General features: G+C 47.9%; 2 protein-coding genes across 2 annotated transcripts; one reads left to right on the top strand and one right to left on the bottom strand.

Annotated features, from left to right (window-relative positions):
• Window positions 1-542: 542 nt before the first annotated feature.
• LOC149329501 (TNF receptor-associated factor 3-like) lies at window positions 543-16,769 on the top strand. The gene is made up of 2 exons (XM_089562269.1): window positions 543-842; window positions 15,132-16,769. Exons 1-2 carry the CDS (start codon window positions 558-560, stop codon window positions 16,239-16,241), a joined length of 1,395 nt encoding a protein of 464 aa, XP_089418395.1. The 5' UTR covers window positions 543-557; the 3' UTR covers window positions 16,242-16,769.
• On the bottom strand, window positions 3,744-5,320 carry LOC149329502 (uncharacterized). Its single transcript, XM_089562267.1, has 2 exons — window positions 5,164-5,320; window positions 3,744-4,245 (listed from the first exon to the last, which is right to left on the bottom strand). The coding sequence occupies exons 1-2, from the start codon at window positions 5,303-5,305 to the stop codon at window positions 3,794-3,796; spliced, it is 594 nt and encodes a 197-aa protein (XP_089418393.1). The 5' UTR covers window positions 5,306-5,320; the 3' UTR covers window positions 3,744-3,793.
• Window positions 16,770-18,493: the final 1,724 nt, after the last annotated feature.

Below are 18,493 nucleotides of genomic sequence, written 5' to 3' on the forward strand. Positions count from 1 at the left end.
CTTGACGCATGACGTTCTTGATCAGACAACTGGTCTTGCTGCCTTGCCTCGTGATGACGTCACTCACGAGAAAAAGAATTCGAGAAAGCCTCCTTATAACAAGTAACCTTGTGATGTTATCAAGGCAGGAGAATCAAGACCAATGCCTGTTTTTCAGCAGGGCTTCTCATTTGAATCAGTGCGAATGTGCAAACGAATGAAACACGCCCCTGAGGTCGTAGCATAGCTTTCGCTCTAAATTAGCAATGTGCCTGTACTCATCAGCTGGGGAAGAGTTTTGGCGGATAGCGGCACCAAAAGCTATCACACAACAATCAGTCTTTCGCATATTGTTTAGCGTACGGGATCAACCCGTGTGAGTGACACAGCTTTCCAGCGGCGACATATTTCGCTCGGCGCGCATTCCGGTATACGCGGCAAAAGCGGCAGCCGATCAGCCTGCGATTGTCGCCCTGGCAACCGGGGAGGGAAAAAGAGGAAAGACGCTACTGCGATCTGTGTGCCGGCGGAATACGCATTTCTTCGACACTCCGTGCAACGAGCGTAGGTCAAGAACGATGCCTGCTGCAAGCGCGCAGTATGCGACAGTGGGATTTTCCCCTGAGCTCGACTGGAGGGCACTGAAGTTCGTCGAACCCCTGCCTCCGCATCGGATATGCAGTGCCTGTGGCCTGGTGAGGAAGAGAACGGTCTGGCTACCGTGCACACACGTGTTATGCGAGTGCTGCTACGAGCAGTGCGGGCGGGATGGTTCGCATGCGTGTCCACTGGACGGCAACCACTACGAGGAGGAGGACGTCGCTCTGGCGGACTTCCCTGCGGAAGAGCTGCTTCGGAGAGAGGTAAGCGAAGCAGAGAAAACAGCCGAAATGTTTGTCCAAAGGAACTTTTCACTAGAACAGCGCTTTTTCAAATAGTTCATGATTTGTCGCCAGAGAATCGTGTGTAAAGCGAAATTAATTTGTTTTTTGAGTTGGAAGAGGAGTTTAGTCGCGACGAACATAGTTGGTCGAACATAGCGTTTAATGCACGTACTGCTTAGCCGCGGCAAGGTGAGACCTGCTTGCCTGTTTTCTTCGGTTTCTCTAAAATTACAGGGTTCTACGTAGAATGCTCACATTTCTCGCGTTCAGCTTCCTTGTTTCTTTCATATAACAGCAGACATTACACTCGAAACACCCAAAAAACTGGGAACGAAAGGGCGAAAGACATGACTTGGTGCATTGATATACACAATACACCCGACTTCCGGGACAAGCCGTCCAGCTTCCGGTGGCTTCACTCGCGCTCGTCTCAGAAAGCGGTAATGCGGCATCCAACCACCTAGTGGAGATCAGTGGGCGTAGACGCTGTGAGCGAAAGATAGCATGAGGCGGCGCACGTCCTTTGTAAAGGTGCAGAAGCTTCTACTTTTCGCTGAAGCCGTCTAGCGGCGCTGCAGAGCTGTGACGTCACCTCTTGCGTGAAAATGAGGAGGGGCGCGCGAGAGAAGAAAAATTCAGGGGGGCGCTTTGTGGGCCTAAAGCGCGGAGAGGCGAAAGCCGTAAGCGCGGTGTTGTTGCTAGTGTCACTGATGTCTGGTTACTGTGTTAAGCTTCGCCTCCGAGTATGGAACTCGATAGCGTCTTGCAGCCTGGCAGTGAGTCCTCAGAACGACATCGCCCATTTGGCTCTACGTCTTCGGTAAATTAGTGTTTGAGGAAAGGAAATGTATGTCTCGCATATCTGCGTGGAGACTTGAACCTCGCCTTAAGGGAAGGGAGGAAGATGGGAGTGAACGAAGACACCGTATTCACTAGACGCGCATTTGTTCATTCCAAACCATCCAGCTGGCATGGCGGATTTTTTACCGCGCTCGTCTCGCACTCCGGAGACCCTGGTTCGATTCCCCAACTCGACCAATTTCCTACTCGGTTTTATTTATTGATGTGGTCTGGCTAGAAAGCTTAATTAGAATAATTGGTTAATTAAGCAATGAACTAAACTCCGTCCCACTTAGTTGGAGGATGACTATGCGATACCTTTAATTGGTTGCATGCTTACTAGCCAAAGTATAATTTGCGCCGTTTGAAATTCGCGCACTTTGACGTCACGACCATTTCTACCAATTAAAAAGCGTGACGTTTCTGTCTACAACACCTGCTTACAACGATGAGGCACTAAAGGCTTCCGGCTTAATAAATCCGCCATGAGGGAATGGTGGCATAGAGGTATCTGCTACAGCCAGCGTCGACGCTTCAGGGTACGCGATTGTTGCGACGCGCGTCTGTACTTTCACTCTTTCCTCTTATACCTTTCAACAGGTACAGTGAGGTGCGTTTCCGAAGTGAATGCAAAGAACCATGGGAAAATCGTCTGTCAGCTACTTCCGGTTCCAAATTTTTCCCACGCTCTGCCTTCTGCATAGCAATTGCCATACATTCGTGTATCGATTATGCGCTACTCTATTTGTTCTGCGACATTGCGTATTGCACAGCATCACTGTAAGATCAGCGCGTGCTGCGTATGAAATCGTCCTGAACGCGGAAAATGAAAATAACAAAAGTTATGTTTTTTCGTGGTTATATTATGTCAGCGTAGGCTGGCTGTTCTGCGTAAGCACCGCACGGCAGAGGGTAGCAGACGGCCTATGGCTTCAGCGTCGCGTTTCTGGCACAACGTTGTAAATGCCAACGCATGCAGCGCACACCTATCACTACCGCCACTTAGCTTAAAGCACGTTTGATGTGTACACTGTTCCAAGAGGGCAGTTATCCGCCTTCCCTATGGTTCAGGTTTCCACCGAGATGTGGACACCTCGCCCTCACCTCAAGCTACGTATATCCTGGTATAGCAGAGCTAAGCCAGTGGAAATTTCGATTGCGAAAACAATACTACGCTAAGCTTTGAGCCTTCAGCGTGGCGCGGCGGTACTTACATTTGACCTTTCGCGGAGTGACGTGACACCAGCTGCGAAAAAAAGGGACCCCAGCTCGATCCGTCTAAGGAGGGCGGCCGTAGTCACGGCGGTGAGCCTCGCGCTCCTCTCAACAATGGCGCTACAGTCGGTGACGTCATACCAGCTGCGAAAAAAGGGCCCCCAGCTCGATCCGTCGGCGGAGGGCGGCGGTGAGCCTCGCGCTCCTCTCACCAGTGGCGCTACAGTCGACGTGACGTCATGCCACCTGCGAAAAAAGGACCCCCAGCTCGATCTGTCGGCGGAGGGCGGCGGTTGTCACGGCGGTGAGCCTCGCGTTCGTCTCTCCATTGGCGCTAGAGCCGAGGTGACGTCATCATCATCATCAGCAGCCTGACTACGCCCACTGCAGGACAAAGGCTTCTCCCATGTCTCTCCAATTAACCCTGTCCTGCGCCAGCCGCGGCCACCATATTGCCGCAAATTTCTTAATCTCATCCGCCCACCTAATTTTCTGCCGCCCCCTGCTACGTTTGCCTTCTCTTGGATACAAATCCACTCCGTTACCCTGAAGGACCAGCGATTATCTTCCCTTGGCATTACATGCCCTGCACAAGCCCACTTCTTCCTCTTGATTTCAACTAGGATATCTGTTGCATATCCATAGCGTGCCCGCAGAACGCCGAACCAGGGAAGCAGCCGCACAGCCAGTAGAAATAGAAAAATTAACGTTTATTCAAAAGTGTAGGACGTATTTATAAGCAGCCTAGTGGCCGGAAGCTAGGAAGGAGCACGTTTACATAGCGATAGCTCTAAGCTATGAAGGGTCGCCAGATAAGGCGATAAAAGGTGCGCGCACATCGGAAACACACGTGAAGATGCCACATTCCTTCCTCCTCAGAAATGAAAGCGTTGCACTGGCTTGCGTTCTCTTGTCGAGCGTCTTAGAGCTTGCTGGGCGACACCCGTATTCAACGGGGCCACCGGAATATCTGGTGCTGGAAAATGTGGAGAATCGTTGCCATTTGGGATGCGCCGCGCATTGGTGTCTTCATCCGGGCTCACAGTTTTTGGATGCTGTAGTTGTGTTGCTTCGTCTGGCTCACTGGGATGTGTGGTGGTTGTAGTTACTGCCGGGGTAACCCCTGGTGCTTCTTGCCGCGGGCGGACCTGGTCTACGTGCCGCTGGACGACTCCGTCACATGTTTCCACTGTCACCATTCTTGATCCAGACGTCGCCTTCACATGGCCGGGTGTCCACTTGCTCCCCGCACCGTAATTGCGGGCATATACCTCACTTCCCGGTAGTGGCAGCCAGTCATCGTTGCTCTCTTTTGGTCCCGCAAGGGCTGGAGGAAAACATGTGTCCAAGCGTGAGCGTGTTTGATAGCCCAAAAGCAGCTCTGCTGGGGATTTACCCGACTTTTGCGGAGTCCTCCGGTAGTTAAAAAGCAACCTTGCTAGGTTCTCTTCCAGGTTCCCTTTACTCATTTTTCGAAGGCCATTTTTCACAGTTCGCACTGCCCTTTCCGCCGCACCATTAGACTGGGGATGGTATGGAGCGCATCGAAGGTGCACAATGTTGTTGTTTGCCATGAACGACGCGAAGTCTTCACTGGTAAACTGGGTACCGTTGTCAGAAACGACTGTGCGAGGTATTCCAAACCTGCTGAAAATGTCACGCAGACCGTTAATTGTAGTCTGCGTAGAAGCATGCGCCAAAGGCAGTGCTTCGAGCCACTTGGTATGTGCGTCGACTACTACGAGTATCATTTTTCCACAGATCGGACCCGCGTAGTCAATGTGAATACGGGACCACCTTTCGCCTGTTTCAGGCCAGTTAACGACGGGGGCCGCGGCTGGCATGGGCAGATTTTGCACACAGTGCTGGCACTGAGCAGACACCTCTTCAATGTTTCTGTCGAGGCCTGGCCACCAGAACAGCGAACGTGCGACGGATTTCATTGCCGGTGAACCCTGGTGCGTTTCGTGTAGGATATGCAGCACTCGCTCCCTAGCTTCGGTCGGTATTATGACCCTATTACCCCAGTACACCAGTTCATGTGCTACGGATAGTTCTAGTTTACGGTCAAAAAACGGCAGCACAGCCCGAGTCATTCCGTTTGTGTTCCTGGGCCACCCATGTAGTATGTACCGTTTGACCTCGACCAGGACAGGGTCAGAAGACGTCAATGCCTTCAGCTCACGCGTTGTTACGGCGCCATTGTTCAGCTGGTTCAGCGACAGCACATATTCGGGCGGCTCACCGTCGTCGCCAGATTCCGGAGACCGCTGCGGAAGTCGGCTCAGGGCGTCCGCATTCAGCATCTGTCGTCCTGGTGCGTACTGTAGCCGGTATCGGTAGGCCCCCAGGTGAAGCGCCCGCCGTTGTATCCGTGCGGCGGCCATTGTGGGCGTTTGCTTGTCCGATCTCAGCAGGCCGAGCAGTGGCTGATGGTCCGTCACCAAGGTAAATTCCCGACCTAGAAGGTAGTCACGGAATTTCGTGACGCCGAATACCAGAGCCAGTGCCTCTCGCTCGAGCTGTGAATACTTGCGCTCCGCCTGGGTCAATGTTCGCGAGCGGAACCCGATTGGCCTGTGAATGTTACCAGTCGTGTGAAACAAGACAGCTCCCACACCGTACGAAGATGCATCACATTCAAGCTTAAGTTCCTTCGAAGGGTCGAAATGAACGAGAACCTTGGCTGTTTTAAGGCTGTCCTTGGCACGTTCAAACGCGAGCTCTTGAGGCTGTTTCCATTGCCAACGTGCATTTTTTTCAAGCAGCTGATACAATGGACCAAGTGTGGTTGACATGTTCGGCAGAAACCTCGCGTAAAACGTAACCATACCCAAAAATGCACGTAGCTCGCTGACATTACAGGGGCTCGGCGCCTGCATGATAGCGTCAAGGTTTTTCTCTGTGGGATGAAGGCCATCACGATGGATGCGATGACCAAGATAAGTTACCGGTGGGGTACGCAACTTGCACTTATCGATCCTTAGCTTTACACCGCACTCTCGGAAGCGCTCCAAGACGTTTTTGAGCCTCTCACCGCTGTCACTCGCTCTCTCGGAAATGAGCACATCGTCAAGATAAGCCTGCGCTCCTGGAAGGCCAGCCAAAACTTCATCCATTTTTCTTTGGAATATTGCGGGTGCAGAGGCTATCCCGAAAGGAAGCCTATTGTAGCAAAATAGCCCTTTTGGCGTATTAACGTGGTAACGAAAGAGTTAATGACGCAAACTTTCTTCGCGTTATCGTCTAAAGCCACTTGGCTGTATGCATCCCGTAAATCAAGAGTGCTGAAATAGTCCCCATCATGAAGTTGGGCAAACATATCCTCAATGATTGGCAATGGGTATTGCTCTGTTGCACACGCTGGATTTACCGTGGCCTTGAAATCGCCGCAGATTCTTACTGCACCGTCTTTCTTAAGCACTGTGACTATTGGCGTTGCCCATTCAGAATGAGCAACCGGGGACAGTACGCCCAGAGAAACTAAGCGGTCTAGTTCAAGTGACACTCGCTCGCGTAACGCGTATGGAATGGGTCTGGCCTTACAGAACTTGGGTACGGCGCCTTCCTTCAGGTGCAAGCTGGCTGGAGGACCCTTGATAAGCCCCAGTTCCTCGGAGAACACGTCGTGGTAGTCATGGAATATGTTGTTCACGCTGGCTTCGCTTGCTTCTTTTGTTGACACGGAGTCCTCGACAAATCGAACCACAGGAACGCCTGCGCTGTTCAGCTGCTGGATTAATTCACGACCACAGAGGCTTGGTCCCGCACAGTCCAACACGGTCAGCGCACACTTTACTGTCGCCCCTTTATGGCAAACCTGGAGCGCAAGCTCCCCAACTATTGGAAGGCGTCCTGTGTAGGACGATAAATTCAGGCTGGACAGTTTGAGTTTCGGCCATTGCTCGCGATGCTTATCGTACAGCTGACGCGGAATGACACAAACGGGCGACCCATTATCGACTTCCATGCTAAGCTGCACGCCTCCCCAGGCAAATGTTCGGCGGATCGGTGGTTCCAGACAGTTTTTTCGTTGAGATACCAAAGTCCAAATGTGGGCGGCATCGTGTTCCTCGTCTACTGGGGTTTCCACTGCCACAATATCATTAACCGGCGTTTTTTCACTTACCCACTCCGCCCGCTTCCGATCTCTTAACGTTACACCTATCATTTTTTTTTCATACCTCGCTGCGTTGTCCTTAACTTCAGCTGAACCCTCTTTGTTAGCCTCCACGTTTCTGCCACATATGTGAGTACCGGTAATATACACTTGTATACTTTTCTCTGAGGGATATTGGTAAACTGCCATTCATGATCTGAGATAACCTGCCATATGCGCTCCACCCCATTCTTATTCTTCTAGTTATTTCCCTCTCATGATCTCGACCTGCTCGATCTGTCGGTGGAGGGCGGCGGTAGTCACGGCGGTGAGCCTCGCGCTCCTCTCACCAGCGGCGCTGCCGTCGAGGTGACGTCATACCAGCTGCGAAAAAATGGGCCCCCAGCTCGATCTGTCGGCGGAGGGCGGCGGTCATGGAGGAAGGTAAAAAAAGGGGGAGAGGCCCTTTCCACTCAATACCCTGGGAGAAAAGTGTGAAGGAAATCACGTGGTTTTTTTCTCGATTGGGAGGCCATCTTGTCCCTGCAGCTTGGCGATGGCGTCGTAGTTGCTGTTTACAAACCGGGCGATAGCAGACGGCCGCGGCGTAGCATTTGCGGTGCGGCGTATTCGTACTTTCCTCAACTGCTCGAGTTAGTTTTTTTTCGTGCTCACAGGCTGACGTTGGCGCCGTTCACTCATATCTCAGGTTGAATTCGCTGCAAAACTCTCGTAGTTGCGTGCATTGATTTCAACGCGCTCGGCGACAATGATCGCACGGGCATTTCGTCTACTCAGTCACTGCTCGGAGCCGTCGGGAGACCGCCGCTGCATACTCGCTGTTCGTTCACCAGTGATTCAATACGGCGTGCGCTAGAGCGGTCGTCGGCGCATTGTGCGGACGTTTCGCGTCCTGTTCACCGCTGTACAGGCTGCTCACCACTGTACGTGCAGTGTGTGTGTGCCATTCGCGCTCCCGTTTACATTGGCAGTGAAACCTCGTTGCTACCTATGCGTGTTCTTGCAACGCTCCATCGAATGTCACTGAAGTTGGTATAACTGTCATTTTCGTTTTTCGGTGATTGAGCTTGTTAGAGCGGCGGTGGCCATGACATGGGCGGAGAGCGATATTGTAAAGGAAGCAGTTGCTCTCGCTTTACTCTTAGTATACAGAAACTTTGTTACATGCCTATTTGAAGCGTGTAACGTTTGAAGCGTGTAACGTTTGAAGCGTGTAACGTTTGAAGCGTGTAACGTTTGAAGCGTGTAACGTTTGAAGCGTGTAACGTTTGAAGCGTGTAACGTTTGAAGCGTGTAACGTTTGAAGCGTGTAACGTTTGAAGCGTGTAACGTTTGAAGCGTGTAACGTTTGAAGCGTGTAACGTTTGAAGCGTCTAGCGAGCTATTTGCTTCAGGGACGTGCCGGGCTCAAGTGTGTTCGTTCATATCGTGGCCAATTCTGTGTTTCTGGTTGCGCACTATGTTTAGACCGGTTTCCTGTAGCAGGTTTGCAATTACTTTTCTAGCTGATGTCATGGCCAAGAAGTGCGAAAAAGGCGAAGCTCTAACTGAATTTCGAGGCCTTTTCGCACATGTGTTTATTGTGCCCATGTCCTGTAATAGTGTTATTTTTCGTAAAAAGTACTTAGTGAAATGAGGATCCACATGTGCACTGAATTTCATTGTTGCCTGTGGTAATTGTGTTCAGGAAAGTAAAAACAGCACTAAATTTTACACAAACCACACAGAATGACGGACTGCGCCCCTCCTGTCAGTCTTTCTGTGTGGTTTGTGTAGAATATAGTCCTGTTTTTACTTTCCTGAACACAATGTCACACCAACTAGGCCAGGAAAAGGGCCCGTGGTTATGTTGAAGAATAATAATTTGATGCATTCATTACGGGCGATAGATCGACATTCATTGCCTGTATTGTCCATCACAAGTAAAGTGTGCTACTATGCCATGACATTACAAGCTAGTATTCCACCAAGTACAGAAAAGCGGAGCGTACAGCTGCAGCTCTGCACATTAAATATCAAACATAGCATTGAAATGAGGCACAACACCATGAAACTTATACTGCAGCCACTGGGTACTCCTAAACTTCTAGAAGTCTGAAAAGCTACGGTCATATACCGGGTGTCCAAGCTAAATGTAACCAAACTTTTAAAAAAGGCGAAGTGTCCTAGTCAAGTGAAAGACTCAGGGTTGTTCATAGTCGCATGGCCTACTTTTGAGTATTTTTTCGCTTTTCAAAGTTACTTAATTAGTTATGTTTAATTAGCTAACTTTTTAATTATTAACTTCAGGAAGAAAGTGTCAATGCAAAAGTTCTAGATGACCTCGAAAAACCGCTAGTAGTGCTGTTTCCGTCAAGTTACCATTTACGTAGCTTCACTTATTGGCCTTAGAAAAAAGTCACGTGACCAGCTGCTCGCTTACTTCTCTGCCCCAATGTGCACCCAAAGTCTCATCGAGGAGAGGACATCAGAATAAATGGATTTTATTCTTTAAGGCGCGTCTTGGGACGTTGAAGTCGCACAGTTGTCATGTGGAAGCTTTTTCTTATTGTGCGGGTTATGGGTAAAGGCCGGTAAAAAACTACTTTACGTAAATATTACTTTGCTGCAAATGTCTCCGTAAGCTGTTTCTCAAAGTAATCTACAACTTTTCCATTCACACTTTGTTCCTCAAGTCAATAATTAAAAAGTTAGCTAATTAAACTTAACTAATTAATCAACCTTGAAGAACGAAAAAAATACTGCAGACTAGGTCACGCGACTCAAAACAACCCTCATTTGGTTTCAGACAGCTAGGACACCCCGTGTTTTTTAAAAGCTTGGTTACATTTAGATGGGATACCTGGTATATTATGCACAATACTATATAGATCTGTGGGTGTGAAACATATGCTATGCTGCCATACTACAAAGGGCGCATTTACAGAGGGGACAGTGACATTTTAAGCGCATATTTCTTGAAATTTTTTCATTGAGAAAAAGGTGTTCAGAATGGTTGTCCTATGTAATATTTAAGTCTTTTGGAAAAAAGCGACCCCCCCCCCCACCCCCCCCTCGTCCATAAATCCTCCCCTCCCGTCTACTATGTGCACTTTGGCCCTCTCCATTTCTGTCGCCTCTATGAGTGGCTTTTGAATTGTTGAATCAAAAGTCATTGTTGGCACAGCCACCATTACAACACGTTATGATACATTTTGTTTTCAGGGTCAAGAACTCAAACTTTTTAGTATATTTGCCCCTCCTCACTGCTGTATGAGAAAGCATTCCTTGCTTTTCCAGCCGCACAAAAACATGCTATGAAGACAAGTATGGTATTCAACACCAACAACAAAATAGTGCAGAATTTTTCTTACCCTAACTGCTGCAGCAGAATGCACTGTTGACACTGCCAGCTTCCAAAACGCATGCAATGGAGGCAGATTGCAACATTCAGCAACAAGAGCTGCAATAAAAGGCAGGTTCAACACTTAGGTGGGGCGCGTGGCCATGCATGTCAGCATTGTTCACTGCTGAATCGAAAGCAGACACGTGCACAATTCAGCGACAAAGATTCATTAAAATATTTGTCTTAGCTGCTAGCTCATTTCATGGCCTTTACGTTTTTCATATCAGTGGCATGCACTGCTTTGCTGGTTTCGGACTGATTTAGTTGTAGACTTCGCGTATTATTTTGTTTACTTAGTAAATACGCAAAAACATGGAAGCATTGGTATCAGTTAACATGATTTTTAAGACATACGAATATACATTTTTTCATTTTAAAGAATACATATTTCACTGTTCTAGACAGTGAACTTTATACAATGCACAATGGCATTCTCAATGGCAATGCAGTTATTCTTGCGTTTGATCCCTCCGCAAATTCTGAGGAGGCCGCGCTGCAACACGAGCCCCCCCCCCCCCCCCCAAACAAAATTTCTGGCTACACCACTGCCTTATAGTCTGTGCCATCAGAAAACAAAAAACATAGAAAAAAGTGGCGAGGGATAATGCATGTCAAGATGGGTCACCGCAGTAATTGAAAGCCAAGGTCACTTCCTGCGCTTGCAGGAGTTGAGATTTTTTCCCGGCTGCTACTAATTGTGACCAGGGTCGAGCAGTTGGAGACGGCACGAATACGACGAAGTACGAAGCAGTCACCGGAAGTAGCCGCCTGTCTCACACGGAGATTTCCGCTTTAACTTTTCCGCTTACGAACACCAGCATAGGGCACCCTGGACCGAAGAGTAGCCGAGGACCACTAGCGCGGGGGCCTGTTCCCATGCGGTAGCACGCTCCTTCGTTGGCTCTGAAACGCGCGCGCAATCGGCGCGGCGACGAAATGTAAACACGAGCCCGTCGGGACAAGATGGCGCCGAGCTTGTTTCCGGCTTCACAAAATGTCCCGTGATGGCCTCTCCTCTAAATTTTCCTTCCTCCAAGCTGGCGGTAGTCACGGCGGTGAGCCTCGCGCTACTCTCACCAGTGGCGCTACGGTCGAGGTGACGTCATACAAGCTGCATAAAAAAGGGCCCCCAGCTCGATCCGTCGGCGGAGCGCGGCGGTAGTCACGGCAGTGAGCCTCGCGCTCCTCTCACCAGTGGCGCTACGGTCGAGGTGACGTCATATGAGCTGCATAAAAAAGGGCCCCCAGCTAGATCCGTCGGCGGAGCGGGGCGGGTAGTCACAGTGGATCTTTCTCACTGTGTACAAAGATACTTTGCCATGCCGTCTACTGCCAATCAGAAGAAGGCAGCTCGCCAGTGTGAAGCCAGGAAGAAAGAACGAGCTTTCGCAACCTACCGGGCTTAACCAAAGTAAGCCTCTGCCAATTTTTTGTAGCAACGTACGTACGTAGTCGTTTTATTGCGAAAGCAATACTACGCTCATGAACGGCCTTTGCGCAGCGGCGGCCGGTAGCCACGCGTGACCTTGTGAGGAAGTAACACTGCAGGTGGAATTTCCGCATCAAAATTCATTAGTTAAAGAAAAGAAATAAACGAGGCGGCATTTGCAGGAAAGGAAACTTTAATTTTAAGCATTGAAACGAAACGCGAAAAAAAAACAAGAGAACAAGGAGGCAAAAGAAAAGGAAAACAAAACTCTGGCGAGAAGAGAGTCAAAAAAGGAGAATCACACTTAAATTTATTTGTCTCCCAGTGATGAGCCTGGTGCGTCGAGCGAGGAAGCGTGGCTGGGCGACGGGGCAGTGTTTAGGCACGTTTCGGGTTCCCTTCGTTGACACACGTTTGGAGGCTTTCTCTACGGCGGCCTCAACGCTGCCGTAGAAAATAGTCAGCGTCTGTGTGCTCCGGCATGGCCCCCAGGTCAGGTAGCCCGGGTATGCAGCGCAGACGTCAGAGGCGACCAGTCCTGAGAAGCTGTCGGCTGGGAGGGGAGAGATGCGCCTAGGTCTCATGGCTGAGGCACCCGACTACGGCTGTCCGGGTCTGGTCACCCGCACGTCTGCAGCCGGGGCCCAAGCCTGGGAACTCGGGGACCCAGCAGAACACGTCCACCTCTGTCGCCGACCGCCGTCTTCCTCTTCTTGCCCGCACGTTCTCTCTGCCACATATTCCCTACCTTTTCTTCACCGTCCGCCTCCCGTGCGTCTTGTGTCGCCGCAGTGTGGCGCTGGCTCCTTACAGACCTGTAGACGCGGCGCACAGCGTTCCTTCAGTTGTAGGCGCTGCACTTTTGCTTTCGCAACCTACCAGGCTAGAGCTAAGCCCCCGCAAATTTTTCAATTTTTCATATGTAGAATAAATCCTCAAAAATCAGAAGCCATTCTGTTTGCTTCAAAAAACAAACCAGTAAGTTTGATTGGCGGGCTTCGCTTGGGCAGCTCTACAATCGATATAGTAAAAGAGCACAAGGTTTTAGGAGTGGTACTATCGCACTTATGACTTGGGATGCGCATATACAGCAACTGGTGAAAAACCTCTCTTCCGCCGTTGGCTTAGTACGTCGATCTCGAGATATTTTTCCGACTAACATTAAACTTCAAGTTTTTCACTCCGTCTTTCGGTTGCCCATTAATTTGGGCCACGACTACTAAAAAAAAACATAACTCTACTACACAGGCTCGAAAAGAAAGCTGTTCATTGCATTGCTAATGTTTCATACTTTCACCACACTCATGACCTCTTTAATCAGTTCAAGTTGGTCAGTATACAACAGATTTACGATTACCGTCTACTGTACCTGCTGTACTTCTCTAGTTTATCTTACCAGCAGTTCCTGAAGGAGCTGTGTACTCTTACTTTGCAAACTCGCACCTATCGAACCAGGTCGTCTGAGGAATGGTTTGTACCGCGCCCACGCACTAATTACCTTCTGCAAACATTAACGTACAACGTACCATTTCTATTAAACAAGATTAAAACACAATTTTCAGGTTCCATTGCCCTAACGCGCACAGCTTTGCGTAGCATGTTTGTTTCTGGGCAATTTTCTAAGACTGCGTTATGATTTTGAGTGGTAATTGTGAAATTGGCCACACAGAGTGAGTGTGTGTTTGCCTTCTCATGGGGATCTCACGTGTGAAACGCTTTATGGTACTAATTTTATTCGTTTATTGCGTAGTTTTATTGTAGTGCACATTGTACTTTTGTGGCGTAGTTAAGTTGATAAATGAAGTCCGTGTATTCCATTACAATATTCACTTGCATTTTAACTATTGTACTCAGTAAGTAGGACACTGTATGTATTCTGTGTCATATTTCATTCGTATTTGAATTATTGTAGTGCATATGATGTGTTGTGTTGTGTTGCACATTTCATTTGTATTTGAATTATTGTAGTGTATATGAAGTCGCTGCTGCCAAAATGGTTCCCTGATCTAGTCAAGCTGTCCTGACAGCTTTTTGTCACGGAAGCCGTCAACATTGTATCAGTGTTGAAAATAAATTTGATTTGATGTGTTTTGAAAAAGTTAATTTGTTTATCACGACAAATTATTCAAATCGGACGAGCTAAAAAAGTGGTACTGTAGCCTAAGATAAACCCCTATAACATCCATGCAGTTTTAGTTCTGAAGAACACTTAGTTTTTTCTGAAATCTTGGTCCAAGTTAGCTGGGACACTCTTTATATGCTGCTCCGTCAACGCGTGGAACAGGCGTAGTGAAAGTTATAAATTGGTGCTAGCTTGCTTGAATTGCTCGCAGATATGTTAAGAATGTTTATAGAGGAGGTCCAGTGTAAATTTAGCCAAGGGTTAAAAAATAAGACATTTGAGGTAGGCCAGGGAAACCGCTTACATACAGCTACCAGCCGGCTTGCGTATCCTAAGCCATTTTCTGTTCTGTAAGCAATTAATTAACCATCAGGCTGACTACACCCACTGCAGGGCAAAGGCCTCTCCCATGTGTCTCCAATTAACCCTGTTCCTTGCCAGTTGCGGCCACTGCATCCCCGCAAACTTCTTTATCTCATCCGCCCACCTAACTTACTGCCGTCCCCTGCTACGTTTGCCTTCTCTTCGAATTTACTCCGTTACCCTAAAGGACCAGCGGTTGTCTTGCCTTCGCATTACATGCCCTGCCCAAGTCCATTTCTTCCTCTTGATTTCGATTACAATGTCCTTAACCCGCGTTTGCTCTCTCACCCACTACGCCATCTTCTGATCTCGTAACGTTAAACCTATCACTTTTCTTTCCATAGCTCGCTGCGTTGTCCTTAACTTAAGCTGAACCCTCTTTGTTAGCCTCCACGTTTCTTAAGGTAATTTTTCTTAAGATTAAGATAATTTTTCTAAATGCGTAAATATGGACTTTATACAGCAGATGTGAATAGCAAAGTTGGAGAGCACCTTCAGAAACACCCATTCCATTTATTTGCGATAAATAAAGCCTCACGTGTATCTTTTTTCCGAGCTGCAAAGAAAGGCCGCGAAATAAAAAAAAAAGTCGTGACTATTGCATTCGCTCACCACGATTGCGGTTTTCTCAACCGTGGCTTGAAAGAACGAAATCAGCTGCTGGTACGGCGCGACGACCTCATTGTTCTTGAAGGCCGATATGTCGATGGTGGTTGCTGCGCACGCGCGAGCAAGTGTGCTAGCGTGGCGGGGGAATTTGCACTTTCTACATTTCCTTCACTTTTTCATTGCAGGTCAAGTGCTGGAACGAAGACAACGGCTGTGAGGCAGTGCTGGCTGCTTCCACGCTCTCCGAGCATTTCCAGCGGGAATGTCGACACCACCCTGCGCGTTGCCCCAAGTGTTCGGCCTCGGTTCTTTGCAGCGATGTGTGCTCACACCTGAGATCGGAGTGTGCAGCACCGGCGACGCCTCTTGCTCCAGAACCTGGCCATCAGCCCAGCGACACGGAAGATACATCACTTTCGACATCATTCCAACAAGTCATTCAGAAGCTAGCGGAGGAAATGAGAGAGCATCTTGGGCAGCTGATTGCTGAGGTTCTAGGCCAAGGTGATAGACTGAACGAAATGTCTCACGGGATAAACACCTTTAAAGAAGCGCTCAGAGATGAATTTGCCCAAGCAACGAGAAAAATCCAGGAGAATGTGAAAAGGAGTGTGCACGAATCCGCCAGTGGTAACGAGCAGTTGAAAGAGCACTTGATAACGCGTACTGATAATCTTTCGAGCAACCTAAACAAACTGGAAAAAATGGTTAAAGATGAGCTGACGACTTCAAAGAAACTGAGCTGTGGCAATTGCTCGCGAATTCTGGCATCAGTTCATCAAATGAAAGTTCAAACTCTGGATAATAGCGAGAGGACTCTGGACCGCATGCAGACATTGCTTGCAAGGGATGAACCACGAGGAGCGCATAGAATCTTCTATGTCCAAGGAGTGAACTCGCTCGATGAACGAGCGCTGAGAGAAGGTCTTGCTTTCTACGAGAGCGACCCGATGTACATGTGTGGCTACTGCATGTCACCTGCAGTCTATTTGATAAAGGATGGCGAATCTGTGCGCCTGCATGCCGGTCTCCGCTTGCAGAAGGGTGACAACGACAACGCTGTTGAGTGGCCATTCCAGCACAAAGTACGGCTGGGCGTAATAAACCCACAAGATAAGAGGCAGTATCTCGTTGAAATTAAGCCACCCCGTGGATATCCATCCATACAAAAGCCTACAACACGAAGCAACCAAGCATTTTTTTTCAATGATCCGTCGTTCAATGTTCGCACTCTAAGGCTCAACGGCTTCCTGGTCGATGACCAGCTTCAGATTAAGTGGGAAGTCCTGCCGTGAGTTCCGCTGGAGAAAGTCGTGCGATGCAAGCCATTCCATTCCACGGGCATTGCTTTCAGCAGTTTGATGTCAATGCGTAGCGCATCCGGCGTGGACAACTTCCTCCGTCTATTCGATTTCGTCCCTGAAGTGCATGCGTTCAGTTCTCTTCTTTTATTTTAGTCAGGTCTAATCTGAAGAAATCGCATTAGTTGCAACTAAAACTTGTGGCGCATTGTCCTAAGCGCAGAATGTTTATCTAGTTATTTTGTTAAGCACACTTTTTCGCTTTGTGTTTGACTGGGTAACTAATCTTCTGTAATTGGGCCCGCGTCAGCCACACAGGACCGAAAACAGAAAATGTTACTCCGAATGGTACTGAATGCTTATGAGGATAGATGGTGCATAACGAAATAAACAGCTGCAATGCTTCAAAACACTGCGTTTTACTTGGGCAATGATCTTGAGGAAATGAGTTCAGAATAAAAAGTAAATTCACGTTGTGAATTCATTCTTTAGTGCTTGGTCTTTGGTTTACTACGTGTTTAAGCCTCGGTATTTTGGAAAGCGCAACTTAGCAGGAGGTAAACAACCGCTGGTTACCTGTTCGGGTGACGAAAATAATAAAAAGCATTGATTTGACGTGTTGCAATCTTCATTTTTTTCCCGATCTAGTCTTTGTGGATGAGCCTGTCACAGTGGAGATATAACATTGACACGTGTATGATTTATCGAAGGATGCGAACATTCGTGTCTCAAAAAATTTGCCGGAAGTGGAGCTTTAAAAGCACTTCTCTTTATAGTGAGCGCCTAATGTTCCGGTCAATGTTCAGGTGTCATGGTGGTCCGATGGACCAAGGCGCCTACAGCAAGGGAGCTTATTTTTAGCGTTGCCCCGAATCCTGGCGGCACCTTGATTTTTTTCGAGCAGCTCTTAGTTCAACTTTCAACAAGTAGTTCGATCATGCCCAGTGGGAACGAAAAACGCTTTATTGCTTTATAGATATTGCTTGGGTTTGTACAATGTTTTCGAAAAGAATACGACATAATTAATCTCAGAAAAAAATGACAGTTGTTCTCTTAATAGTTGCGCAGATATCGTTACTCTTTTGACGTTATGGTCAAGATATAAGGATCACTCCATGCCAAAACGATCAGGAAGTTGCGCCCTGCCTTTCCGATTTTAAGGAAATACATGAGAAGTCAGCACGACATGCGCAATGTTGTCCTGCTGTATATTTGCCGGAAAAAACTTTATTCGTGACGGGAGCGCTGTTTGAACATTTTAAAATGGCGCGAAACAAAGCACTGCTCAGTAATTGAGAAAAAATAAAATTTTACAGCACCGTCTTAAATTTTTTTAATGACATTGCAAAGATTCTGGCTTTCTTCGTGAATCGAGTCATGCATCTTTATACACATTAAATATTTTTTAGAATATATGCAAATGTAAAATCTATACCATCTCGTTCTTTTGTTATTATGAAATAGCTCTCTGAAATTAGAAAACATGCGCTTTGCTTCCCTGGACGTCTGTTACCTGTAAAATTTATTACAACTGGTGAAACTGAGTACGTCGAAGTAAAAAATTCATACTCTAATAGCAGAAAAGTGAGCTTTGAACCAAGAACGCCCTTATATTTTAAGCTGAGGTGGTCCAGGTTAAAAAGAAACGTGGCGGTTTCAAAAGAAATTTTTAAAGCGAGAAACATTTAAAGCGAGAAACAAAACCACTTTAGTTCGCCGTCTCTCGCAGTCTTGCATCTTTAAAGGTGAAGCTAAAGAAACCGTAGATGTTGCTACCATCTGACTGGGACCTGTTCCAAGTGAAGAAATGCGATAGGCGAGGTCGTTTTTTCTTTTGAAGATTGAATTACCAACTTTGGAACTTAGGAGCCAAAAGCAGAAAACGAGGAAATTCAACGCGCTGAGTCACGTGGACCCCGACTAAGGTGGAGTAGCCAGCACGGCATCCATAACACCAATGCTTTATACAGGGTGTTTAAACTAAGACCTTACACAGGTTTGAAAAGTGGGCTTTTGAGTCTGAAGAGCGCTTTTTTCGGCATAGCATTGTCAGCGGTGGAGTGCATCAGAATGGACCTAATATGTGCTAACTGTCAGGCAGCCTAATAATGAATAGTTAACTTTCTAACTGTTACTGTCACGCTCCTTGATTGTATAGAAGCTTGTAGCCCACCGTAATCTTCAGATCAGTTCTTGGAATTTCGAAAACGTGGTTACCCAAGGCGCTGCGACCCAACAAATTTTAG

This window comes from Amblyomma mixtum, chromosome 9 (genome assembly GCF_055824585.1).
Source record: "Amblyomma mixtum isolate Tamu chromosome 9, ASM5582458v1, whole genome shotgun sequence".
NCBI lineage: Eukaryota > Metazoa > Arthropoda > Arachnida > Ixodida > Ixodidae > Amblyomma > Amblyomma mixtum.